The sequence below is a fragment of the Archocentrus centrarchus genome, chromosome 15, assembly GCF_007364275.1.
Source record: "Archocentrus centrarchus isolate MPI-CPG fArcCen1 chromosome 15, fArcCen1, whole genome shotgun sequence".
In the NCBI taxonomy this organism is placed as follows: domain Eukaryota; kingdom Metazoa; phylum Chordata; class Actinopteri; order Cichliformes; family Cichlidae; genus Archocentrus; species Archocentrus centrarchus.
In genome coordinates this window covers 2965156-2978431 of record NC_044360.1, presented here as the reverse complement: position 1 = coordinate 2978431, position 13276 = coordinate 2965156, and the positions used below count along the sequence as shown (strand labels likewise).

The 13276-nt window shown below is 39.7% G+C and overlaps 1 protein-coding gene across 2 annotated transcripts; it reads left to right on the top strand.

The window, feature by feature from the left end:
• The first annotated feature begins 483 nt into the window (after positions 1-483).
• Positions 484-5643, top strand: LOC115793498 (mas-related G-protein coupled receptor member X1-like). 2 transcript variants are annotated; one of them, XM_030748526.1, is made up of 4 exons: positions 484-675; positions 2299-2438; positions 4670-4857; positions 4967-5643. In XM_030748526.1, the coding sequence occupies exons 2-4, from the start codon at positions 2346-2348 to the stop codon at positions 5454-5456; spliced, it is 771 nt and encodes a 256-aa protein (XP_030604386.1). In that variant the 5' UTR covers positions 484-675; positions 2299-2345; the 3' UTR covers positions 5457-5643. The 2 variants fall into 2 exon arrangements, with proteins under 2 accessions (XP_030604386.1, XP_030604385.1); XM_030748525.1 differs by having other exon boundaries at positions 484-679.
• The last annotated feature ends 7633 nt before the right edge of the window (positions 5644-13276 follow it).

Sequence of the window (13276 nt, the reverse complement as noted above, 5' to 3'; positions counted from 1 at the left end):
ACAGAGAGAAAAGAGGAGGCACAGAAAAGAAACACATGACGCTGTGATACTCTAAAGTATTCTGTAACTGACATATGTTCAAATTGTGAATATACTTTATATAATATATGCATGCCATCAACAATCCTTATCAAACTTCTTTTACAGGTTTTACTGTCTTCTTTCTCCCCCTCAGACGGGGCCCCCTCAGCCCCGTCTGCAAGAAGAATTCATGCTGACCAACATGTTCTCCATTTGCTGTCTTTATCAGAGAGACCGCCTCTCCTCTTCGTCTGCTCAAGAGTGGCTCAAGGGTTCATTTACCAGAGGGGCAGATTGACATGATTCTTCCTTTTTAAACTCAAATGAATTGAGCAACATCCTGGAAATAAAAACTGTCTTTACGCTGAAAATCCAAAAACTGCAGTGTAAGTGTGACTGAGTGTGAGTGTGACTGCATGTGGGTGGTGGGCGGGGTAAAGGAACACAACTTCCCCATTCAAGACACGGTGAACTGAGCCAGAACCCTGAAAATATCAAACTGGCTCTAAAAATCGTCACTCTTGTGTGTATTTGTCTGTGAGTGGAGGATGGGGTGTTTTAAAGTTGCTACCACAACTTCCTCATTCAGGACAGACGGAGAGAAACATCATGTTCCAGACTTCACTGACTGATTCAGCTGCAGGCATTCCTGAGGCAAGTAAGGGCAACGCGTACAGTTCTTCACATGTTCTTTTGTGCTCACAGTGAGCGTCTGTATAAATGCAGTGAATGTAAATGTGTGTGTTGGTAACTTCACTTCATCCTGCTCAGATTACGCAATAAAGACCTGATGACAGATCACTCATTTATGTTCATATACAGTACTGTATTTACAGTACTGTATTTACTTCAAAGTAGTAGTAAATATATATTTGGACATGATGAATGCAATATAATAATACAGTTGTCTACAGTATATTATCTGTTACCAGTTTACTAGATATACAAATACAATCTAATACAACATTTCCATAGTTAATCCTGACTTTGTGAAGATTATAAACATTTCTTAAACCTATAGAGAGGTGTTTCTGTTTCTGCTGTCAGCGTGCAGTAACGGTGGATATGAAGTCTTCTTTCATATTGTTATTCCAGTTGAAACGTCTTTCTAGTTAAATCATTTAGGTACTACACTGTACTGTAATGTAGGATTATTCAAGAGCTATCAAATTGTTCTTGAATTGCAGCGTATCACTTTGAGTGTTTTATTCTGTGTCAGCTTTCAATAAACCATTTCAGTCATTTCAGACAGATGTACTATATTACCAGAAGTATCCACTCGTCTTTATGGAGCTGCTTTGTGCACTGGTGTGCAGTCATGTTGGAACAGGAAGGGGCCATCCCCAAACTGTTCCCACACAGTTAGGAGCATCAAATTGTCCCAGATGTCTTGGTCTGCTGAAGCATTAAGAGTTCCTTTCACTGGAACTAAGGGGCCGAGCCCAACTCACTATAACCCCCCCTCCACCAAACTTTACACTTGGCACAATGCAGTCAGACAGGTGCAGTTCTCCTGCCACCACTAAACCCAGAGTCCTCCATCAGATTGGCAGATGGACAAGTGTGATTCATCCCTCCAGAGAACACGTCTCCACTGCTCTAGAGTCCAGTGGCGGCGTGCTTTACACCACTGCATCCAACACTTTGTATTGTACTTGGTGATGTATTCAGCTGCTCAGTCATGGAAATCCATTCCATGAAGCTCTCACTGTTCTTGAGCTGATCTGAAGGCCACATGAAGGTTGGAGGTCTGTAGTGATTGACTCTGCAGAAAGTTGGGGTCAGCAGATGCTGAGGTGCATAGTACGTACAGGTTACTAAACTGTGATTTTACATGGCCTACCACTTGGTGGCTGAGTTGGTGATGTTCCCAGTTGCTTCCACTTTGTTATAATCCCACTAACAGCTGACTGCAGAATATTTAGTAGTGAGGAAATTTCAGGACTGGACTTGTTGCACAGCTATCATCCTATCACGGTACCACGCTGGAACTCACTGAGATCCTGAGAGCGACCCATTCTTTCACTAATGTTTGTAGAAGCAGTCTGCATGCCTAGGTGCTGGTTTATACACCTGTGGCCGTGGAAGTGACTGGAACACCTGAATTCAATGATTTGGATGGGTGAATTCTTTTGGTAATATAGTCTGATATCAGTACAAGCACAAATTGCTTTCTTTCATGTGTTTTTATTGTTTGGTTGGCACACTTTGGTTCTTTTAGTTGTTTTTAACCTGTGTTAACCTGCTGCCTTTTCCAACTGCTATTCCAAACAACAGGTCAACAACAGTGGACCTTTAACAGCAGCTCTATCACTGGAAGACAGATGGAGATGGGGCCCGTCCGTTTGATGATGTGGATCAATATCGGTGTCTGTCTTCCTTTGACCATACTGGTCATCTGTTGTGTGTGTTGTGTGGTATGTAGACAATTTCTTGAAATGATGCATTTGATGATGTCTGTTAGTATCTGAACAAAATGAAGATTTTGGAAAAATAGATAAAATTAAGAGACTGCGATGGGCTAACACAGAGAGGCAGACAACCATTCACCCTCACATTCACACCTATGGGCAATTAAGAATCACCAGTTAACCTAACCCCACCCCAAGTGTCTTTGGACTGTGGGAGGAACTCCACACAGGCCAAGCTGGAGTCAAACCTAGGACCTTCTTGCTGTGAGGCAACCAAGGCAACCACGTCACTGTGCTGCCTTATTTAAACGCATGATTGCGGCACCTCCAATTAATGAGTAATTAAAAATGGTCTGATGCTGTACATACAGTAGTTCAAAAATAACAAAATACAAAATGTCAACCAAGTTGTTTTTAATGGGCTGCAGCCTGACAGTCCTTCCAGCTGAAGTAAGTACATTATCCACGTTTGCGTTGGATGTCCTTTGTCCTTCTCATAACTGTCATGCCATTATTACAGACGCCAGTAAAGCTACAGTTGCTTTAGAGAAGATCAGTAATTATAAACAGTTTAAAAGTGGCAGGAAATTTCAAAACAATGTTTTAAATAGCTCAGCAAACATGACAGAGTGTGTCTGCTAGCTACAAAAAACAAAAACTAACGTGAGATTAATTCACTCTGAGGAATGAAAAGAGAGGCCAGGAGAGGAAGATGAGAGATCATTTAAAAGGGGTGCTCAGCAGGTGGCATTTACAACACTGCAAAGTTAAAGCTTACATTTTCATATTGGTTTTTTGTACATTGTTATTTGCAATTGTGAAATTGCTCTGAAACAACTTAAACTAGAAGCCTATAATTGGCTGCATAATGAATTGTTAAACTTCACCTGCATTGCTGTTTTGAAGCACACATATGTTTCATTACAATGTCTCACTAGAATTGCTCTGTAATGGAAGATTACTCAACGTGTTATCAACTAACCACTTTCATTACACTGCAAATTAGAATTTTGTGAATTTCCTGTTGCATGACTCAATTTTGGCCACCGGTTAGCTGTTAGGTGACCTCACATTTGACTCTAGAATACTTTGGTATACAGAGGAGTTCATGGTCAACTCAGTGACTGCAAAGTGTGAAGTGATGGAAGATTACTGTGGCTGCAAAACAAGCCCATATCACAAATCCTTTTTTTTTTTTTGTCTTTTTCCTGGTAAAACCTCTAAATCCTCATTTTGCAGCAAATCTGAATGGATATTCTGTACGTGCAGTTTTTATGAAAAAAATCTAAGGTATTTAAATAATACTTTAAAATAATTAACAAAATAAGTGTTTTAGTATGGCTGCTGATTTGCAGAAGTTGGGTCTAGATCCAACACACCTGAATCAAATGGCTGAATTACCTCCTCAGTATGCAGTCAAGTTCTCCAGAGTCCTGCTAATGACTTCTATATGTGATTCAGGTGTGTTGGCTCAGGAACACATCTAAAACATGGAGGACACCGGCCCTCGAGGCCTGGAGTTGCCCACCCCTGGTCTAGATGGACTGTAGTTGGAGTCACCAGTTTGAATTTAAGTAGATGATGTTCTCTAGTAAGAGCAGAAAACCTCAGAACCAGCACAGGTCAGCTGACCTGAATCTACTGAAGCTCAGAGTAATTTCCCCAAGCTGTCCTGCTACACCTTATGGAAATTACAACATATGGTTTCCCACCTGTCAAACTGCCCTTTAAGCCTTGCTGATGGTACTCCCCACCAATCACTGCACCTTCTGCTGTTCAGGTAACATTGTATTTCAGCAAATCTTCCTCTTCAGGGATACTGTTTGAATGAGACTTTGTTTCTCAGGATTTGATAACCACAGTATAGATGATTTCCAGCAGAGATCATTTGGACCTTCAGTTCTGTAGCTTCTGTGGCTAGAGCAGAGGTTCTCAAACTGTGGGGTGCAGGGTCATGACAGGTGGGGTGCGATCGACCTGGGAGAAAGGTCATTCAGAGCAAATGCTGAACATCTGAAACGTTAGCAGGTGCGCTAGCACAGCAGCTAGCAAAACTCTCCACCATCACTGTCTGCTGCTCTACCTGGACTTTGCTTCGTCACCGAGGCAACACCCCCCCCCCCCCCATCTGAGCCCACAGACTGCTCATCACGTGCCTCTATGAAGACCAGCAGACTGAGTTTAAGACACCTTGTTTATTACTTCATTAATCTAACTTTAACAATTATGTCCTGCAGGTGCGGAGGGATCAGGTCCCTGTCATCTATTACACAAACCTCCTGATCTCCAATCTAATCCAGATGTGCACTATCATCATTATAGTGGCAAAACCAGATGACCATGAAACCTACATGATGTCTTTTGTGATTTACTATTTTGGTGTCCTGGCCAGTCTTTACTTCAAGATGTGCATTGCTCTGGAAAGGTACCGATCTGGCTTTCCGTGCATACTTGCATGTGTTTAAGTATTATATTGTACTGTGAAGCATCCTTATGGTCAGAAATATACAATCCTGTTCTTTCTGGTGTTACAGATGTTTTTTCATCACCCGTCCACTGCTGGACTGTATGAGGCAAACCAGAGGATCTATGCTGGTCTGTATTCTGGTCTGGGCCCTTTGTGTCATCAGTGTTCCCGTCGCCGCAGTCTTGCGTCACTTTCTGCGCGTCTTTATTTTCATCCTAATCCCTGTCTTTCTGTTCGTTAGCTGTTTTGCTGCGACCCTGAACGCCCTGAATGTTGCCTCCTCAGTGCCAACAAAGGAAAAGCGAAGAATTGTAGCAACTTTGATTCTGTTGCTGCTTAATTACTTTCTGATGATCTTACCTGCAATCATTGAGTTAACCTTTGAATTTCATCCCTATTACATTGTCAGAGATATAGTTTTTATCTTGTTTCTGCTCAGTCCTTTTATGGACTTGATTCTGTTTCTTTTCATGCGAAAAGGGCCCACTGACAAGCTGCTGGCTTGTTTGTGCTGCTGCAACATGGACAACACTGCAGCAGGTCATCAGTGTGACTGACGGCAGGAAGAGAGAGAGAAACTAACGGTGGGAGAGAGGCAGAGAAATTGAGAAGAGGAAAAACAAAAGACATTGATCAGTTTCCATTTAAAGAGCATAAAAGCAACTGACATCTGACTACATTAATAAGAAAATACAAAAACAATCCAAATGCAGGGGACCTACACAGGTAAAAAAAAAAAAAAAATGACATGGGAGCCTAACTGAGACCAGATACTGAGGTACAAAGACTTAATACATTCCAGGGAGAGGACTAATAAGGCACAGGTGAACTCAGTCAAGGGAATAATGAAAGTAGGAAGAGGAAGAAAGGGCTAAAAAAACCACAGAAGGCTAAATTGATTCAGAAAGGAAGAAAGCTTAATTAACTTCTATAAACAAAACATTGGGATGCAGAAAGGGTGAAAACAGGAGACAGAAAAAGAAAAGAAATACAAAAGCAAGTGAAAAATTCTTGATAGAATATCAAGGCCTGGAGGAGTCCAACACCCACCAGAAACAAGTCCGGCCTGAAGGCGCAGAGAGCAGGTCCAGCTGAGACCCAGCCACCAGGCGGGTCCCTCCCCAGGTCTAGCTCCAGGGTGGTATATCCTTTGTTTAAATCTTTTTCCTCTTTTCTTCTTCCCCATCCTTCCTGAAGTGACCTTCCCTCCTCTTTTTCCAGCAACAGTTACTCCTTACCTATAGATGGGCTGCGTATAGGAGGCTCACTTACTGACAATTGACTCCATTGAATGAACTGCAACAAACCACTGAACATTGTTCCCCTTAAGAAGCACTGACTATGTTCCCACCACCACCACTCGGGACAAAGACGAGCTCCTTTGCTTCCAGTATTTCAGCTTTGATGAGAACCACATAATGTCTGCATCTCCATGTTACTGCACCTTTCAGGCTGATATTGATTCTTTGAGAAAAAGGAAACGATTGCAACATTGCACTACTGCTTTAAGCAGTATCAGAACAATAAATAAACTTTTTATGTGAATGTATTACAATTTTATTTTATAATTTCTGTTCCATTTTACAGTGTTAGTTTTTTTTCCAGAAGATATTCTTGTATTTCCATCATCTAAAATCTCACATATTATCAATTAGGGTGGGAAATATTTTACATTACAATGTTCTCCGCAGCATTAAATTATAAGGCAACATTACTTCACTCATAGAACCTTTTGTCTTTGTGTTTTCGCCAGCAGTTTCTCGTGTAAACATTTAAAACAAGCTCCAACCGTTTTTCTATAGTTTTGTATTTTCTCTATAATTACTGGTGAAAACGTGGCACTTTATCTTTGTTTTATAATTAAAGTTTTAAAAGGTCAGTCTTGTTATTGTTCCATGCAGTTCTGATGCTTTGTAAATTATCTTTGGTGTGAATTATTGCTGTTATTAACGCTGCTGATCAGACCACAGCAGCTGTATTTCATTTCACTTCAAAATGGAAATAAATATGTGAATATTTTTAAATTCACATTGATTGTGTTTTTAATTTTGAGGCATATGATATTTAAATCTCTCAGTTCCACAGACTTCATTTATTTATTTATGTAAATGCAGAGGACTTAAATTAAGGGAGGCAGGCACACTGAGGGAAAACAGCTGAACAAAATCACATTAACAAGACAGAGGAAGCCAAACTGAATATCAAACCCATGATACAAAAGACTGTCAAAGTAAAACAGGAAGTCACTAAACTTGAATGGGAGAAACCACATGTAAACATGGACTTGATACTGGGACACAAGATAAACAATACATAAGACAGACTCAACACAGAGACCGGACTAGGACTGAATATGGAAACACAAGGAAACAAACTAAATGCAACACAGTGACCCAGAATAGAACTCAGAAACTAAGAATCATAATACAGAAATATTACAAAAACCTTGGGTCCTAGACCCAGGGACCATAACAGTTCTGTAGCTCTGCAGTGCTCATCCTGTTCCTCCTTACACAAAGGAGCAGATCGCAGTCCTGCTGATGGGTTAAGGACCTTCTCCGGCCCTGTCCAGCTCTCCTAGAGTAACTGTCTGTTTCCTGGAGTCTCCTCCATGCTCTGAGACTGTGCTGGGAGACACAGCAAACCTTCTGGCAATGGCACGTATTGATGTGCCATCCTGGGGGAGCTGGACTACCTGTGCAGCCTCTGTAAGGTCCAGGTATGACCTCATGCTACCAGTAGTGACACTGACCCTAATTTCAGTCCAGTATGCCAGCTCAAGTTTGGGTTTAAAACATGAATTCACTTTATTTGCCTAATAAATCAAACAAAGTACTGCCAGTGGTGTACTGACAGAATACTCATGGCACACTGTCAAATTATTCCTCAAGCCATGCTTAAAAATATTGCCATGGCCCTGAATGCAGTAACTCCAAAGCCAAAAGAAAGAACACAGAGAGACAGACAATCATTCACACCTATTGGCAATTCAGAATCACCAATTCACCTAACCCCAGTAACTGCATGTCTTTGGACTGTGGGAGGAAACTGGAGTACCTGTACCTGTAACCACCATTAAATCTTTACTGGGAAACAGCTGGAGGTCCTTCATCAACCACCTGATCAGTAAGTGAAGAAAAGAGAACTTTGTAGCTGCTCCATCCACCTTGTTTGTTTCACAGCAAAAAACTGCAGTATGGAAGTTAAAATATGAAGATGAATTGTTAATGTGAAAAAGTATTTTTATCTGATTATTCAAGTAATCGATGGAATAATCGATAGAATACTCGATTACTAAAATAATCGATTGTTGCAGCCCTAAAATCAACTGAATATCACACCAACATTTCAGAGCTCCTGTGAAATCAGCTGATTCGGTTTGGATCAAGCGGTTCCAACATCATCAGTGACGTCACAAACTGGGTTGTTGGTGCATCCTTGGCTGGCCACTGGTTCTTTGCTGCTCTCTGTCTGACTGAAAAGGTCCTAACTGGTGCTGTCAGGAATATTAGATCCAGCACACTGAGCCCTCAGTCTCTGCACAGCTGCTGGCATGAATATCAGCTCTGGAAAAGTTACAAGTGCTGGTTGTAAATACACACTCCAATGTTAGAGCGGTGTGATGCAAGACGTCAACATAAACCTTTAGATGAATTAACCTGACTGTATTGAACGTGACGGCACACTGGGTTTATGTTAGCTTTTTATGATTTTTAATTGTTTAAATGAACAACTAAGGCTTTTTTCATTTTTTTATTGCAGATTATCAAGTACAAACTTTAAATTTTTACAAATTTGTTTTTACACAAATTATTACTCAGTGAAAATGTGCTTTTCTAGACCACACAGCACTGTCACACTGCAGAGCATCTGTGGATTTTTCTGTCATATTTTTCTAACATTTGGGAAAAACAACCGAAACAAAAACTTACTCTGTATAACTTAACAAAACTAAAACAGATTGTCTTTTTTACAAAAAATATATAAATAAATAAAGATTACTGATTAATATTGGTAGTAAAAATTGTATCTAATCTAAATATATAACAAAATATAAAAGTGAATTAATTTTTTAAAACCTAATAAAAACTTAGGAATAAAATGCTGTGACTGTTTAATTAATATGCATTAGCTGATATATATTATGTACATTTTAACTCATACTAATAAACAAGAGAAACTTTCCCCAAACAGCCATTTTCCAGTAACCAGAACTCCAACAAAAGCAAAGTAATGCTTCATTTATCTACACTGAGCTCATTTAGAAATTTGATCATTTTCTTTTTCCTTCTATGTTCAGGTCGTTGTCACTATCATGTTAATATCATCGCTGTTCATTCTGCAACAACACAGACGGGCCAAAAGTTTGTTTATGTCCCATTTCTTAACCAAAAAGTAGAGAAACAAGCCTGTAAGAGGATTCAGCTGAATTAAACTGCAGCTAATATTATGCATAATAAAGCTGTCAGTGTCTGTGTTTATAATATATACCAGGCTGATCATAACAATGTCCATAATGATTCTGGGCACAAACACCAATATGTAAATAAGCATCACCAGCACCAACGTTGCCACCATTCTTCGTTTTTCATCAGAGGGAACACCGCTGGCTGCAGACACGACTTTAACGGTCCTAGTAAGGAAGAATATGAGCAGAGGGAGCGGAAGGACGAGGAAGGCACCCAAACTGTTTTGAAGAAAGAGGCCAATGAAAAAAGAAACGGCCCAGACGATGGCACAAACCACCACAGTGATCTTGATAGTTCGTCCGTGTTGGTACCACAGTGGATGGACGACGGCCAAATATCTATAATTCAAGAAATACACACACAGAAGAATATTAAAATGATATATTAATGAAAATCAATAAAAGCTCTGACAATGGAGCAGCTACAGACAGACAAATAATTACCTTTCCATGGAGGGGTAGATCAAATGAAAAACTATTCTCTGTATGAGTTCTGGACACCTGACATGTGAACAACCATACAGAAGAGCTGAATAAGGTCAGCAATGAGAAGGTTGATGATGTAGATCGGACCGGTCTGACCCTTTCGCACCTAAAGGAAAACAAAGTAAACTATAAACATGTTCACTCACCACAATTTATGAATTATGGTTTCCACACTATGAAGTACTGTGAAATACTTGTTCTGATGTTCATCACTTCCATATGTTTCTTTTTTTTTCATTCTCTGCCACAGACTTTGAGCTTGTATGGGATGGGGTGTTAATCTGATAATTATGAGATAATATAACTTACTGTGTTTACATTATAGACTATAATCTTACAATCTGTCATCAAAAAAGGAGTTTAAAATAGTTACTGTCTTTAATTTTGTTCCTTGTTATGAGGAACTAATTACTGTGTATTAATTAAATTTGATTCATATAGCAGCAAATCACAACAGTCGTCTCAAGGTGGCAATGAGTATCAGCTGCAATCGGCCAAAGAAATAAGTGTTAAAGGTGGAATGTGTATTCTGACCACTGACTGTGTCATGTTATCTATGAATTAGTATGTCTCAGTATTAGGGCTGTAGTCAGCCAACTAGATTTTTCCTTTGCAGCATAGAAATTATCCCACTTCTAACATGTTCATATTCAAACCCTGATTCATACAAGAAAAAAGTTGTTGGATCCAAATGCAGACCACTGAGATGATCATCTTAACATTATTTACCGTTCGAGCTGTGATATGCAAATTACTGTAAAGTTTTTGGTGCAACAAAAACAACTTGTTCTGACACAGTGTCAGTTATTCTGGAGCTCAGCCAGCTTTAACTAAGTTAGAGCTTTGCAGTCTCCATTTATCAGGGTGAGTGCTTAAAACAAACAGCCCGTTTATCACAGCTAGACTGCTCTACCCTGCACCAAAATAATGGATTAATTGCTTTTGATGAAATGCTTTTCTCTTTATGAATCTATCACTGAGCAGTTACAATATGGCTGAGTCAGCCTGGAGAGTACAGCCATATTTAGCTTAACTCTTTTTCCAGCTTCTGATTGCTGATTGCAGTAAAACAGTCTCACTCCCACACCTGCAAACAAAGAAGGACGATGGCCACTGGGGTTGAAGGAAGGCCGACACAAACAACTATCCACGTCAGGGTGCCAATGTCTTGGTCATCATACCAGCAGATGTCCTTTGGAGTGTACCTGCTGCAGCTGCTGCTGGTGAAATTTGGGGTTGGTGAGGTCATGTTTTTTTCTACAGAGAAACCTTCTAGTGAGAAACCAGAGATTAATAACATTGTTCAGCTGCATGCAGCAAATTAATGCAAACTCAGTGTAACTGCAGTTTCTTTCAGTAAATCATTTTAGCATGAAAATAGAACAAAATATCTAAAAGAAGACCTAAAACTTCACTGGTCAGTGATTCAGTGACTCAGTGTGGAGTTTCCAGCTTAGAGACTGAATGACATGTTGCTGTGCTGTTAACAGCCTGTTAAACTGTACTGGCAGCAGACTAAATGCAGTACGGGACTAAAGCTGGTCAGAATGATTTTTAATCTTCATCTTTTCAAGCTTCATGTGTTAAACAATCTGATCAGAAATCATTTCCAGTCTGTGAGGCGGCTTTTTATAGGCTTCATGTGTGATAGGAAGGATTGGTTTATAAATCTTGATCCTGCTACAAGCTTTAAATTTTCACCATTATCTTAAAAATAAATGCATGTTAATGATGATATAAATGATTTGTACCTCATTAGTTATTTTTATGAATGCAAATAAAATATAACTGTAGTATTGTACATATCTACAGCCCAAAGTTTGTGAGTATAGTTACCATTGGTTGTTCCAAGATCTCAGCTGAAGGTCTCTACACCAGATGTTTGTCCTCTGCATTAAAAACAGTCTGCAATAAATACAGTAAGTGATGATAACATGCAGTTAGTTGATGGTTATCAATACCTGCTCTTCTAGCCACACCAGATCCAGGTGTGCCCCACGCTACTGATTGGCTCAGTTTAGCCAATCAGATTTTGTCAGAATCTCTCTGTCAGCCAATCAGTTTGCTGCTGTCAATTCATTTTTCTGCTGCTGTCAGTTATCATCTCTGAGTCAGATCAGTGTTCTGATGCATGATGGCCCCACCTTTGGATGTTAAAGCTAAAATAAGACATAACATACAACTTTAACAGAAGAGCTGCTGTGTTAGAGTTGGAACTGCATGAGAAAAACTGATTCTCAGTTTATTAAAATACACTGCTCAAAAAAATAAAGGGAACACTTAAATAACACAATATAACTCAGAGTAAATCAAACTTCTGTGAAATCAAACTGTCCACTTAGGAAGCAACACTGATTGACAATCAATTTCACATGTTGTTGTGCAAATGGAATAGACAACAGGTGGAAATTATTTTTCAATTAGCAAGACACACTCCATAAAGGAGTGGTTCTGCAGGTGGGGATCACAGACCACTTCTCAGTACCGATGCTTTCTGGCTGATGTTTTGGTCACTTTTGAATGTTGGTGGCGCAAATGATCCTTCATAGCACCAGAGGCCCGAGGGATAGGCAGCATATGCGGCTGCATATGTGGCTGCATAGGGCTCCCTGACCACTAGGGGGGCCCTCAAGCTCACCCACATTTGTCACGAGATGTTTTTGGTTTAATTTTTTACAAATGCCAATTTCCTAAAAGAAGAGACTATTCTAACTGTCCAGATTTGTACACTTGTAACAACACTAATTTAATGAGTAGGCTACACTCTAATATTTCTGTCTCAGAGTGATGCTGCAAAGCTAATCCATGCATTTAATACTTCTAGCTTGGACTACAGTAATTCATTATTATCAGGCTGTCCTAAGAGCTCCTTCTGGGGTGCTTCATGTTCTTTATTTAAAGCATTTTCTGCTTTAAGTTCATCAAAGCTGTCTGTTTTCACAGTAAGCTTTGAGGTTTCTGCAGAGGGAATGGTCAGTTGGCTCTTACTCATTTTTGTTTTCTTGAAATCACTGAAAAATGTTCGTTTGTAATCACCAGGAAAATATTTACAAGCTGTGTTGAAATTTTCACTTGAGGTCTGCTTATGAACTCTGAGGGAGGTAAAGTCACTCTTTGCAATAATAAGGCACGTCACCAAATTCAGAAGCTATTTACTCCAGAAAAGACTGAACCTGCTGTGATTTAAACCTTTGCTTCTTATGAAGTTCACTGTCTGTGTTACGGTGTTTATGTTCTGTCTTCAGGACTTTGCTGCATTTCCTGCTGTGTGACACACTGATGTGCTGTCAGCTCACCTGTGCAGGTCTCAGATGGATTACCTCCAATGTCAGGGATCATAATTATTTGTCACATTTGCACACTGATTTTTAGTGAAAATAACTTTTTATTAGAAGAAGAAAAAATGTAATATCATATTTGCAA

Coding starts and splice junctions, on each gene's coding strand:
- LOC115793498 (XM_030748525.1), top strand. CDS start 631: ATGTTCCAGACTTCACTGACTGATTCAGCTGCAGGCATTCCTGAGGCA. Junction 680..2,298: donor TGCAGGCATTCCTGAGGCAA/GTAAGGGCAACG, acceptor TCCAAACAACAG/GTCAACAACAGTGGACCTTT. Junction 2,439..4,669: donor TCTGTTGTGTGTGTTGTGTG/GTATGTAGACAA, acceptor TATGTCCTGCAG/GTGCGGAGGGATCAGGTCCC.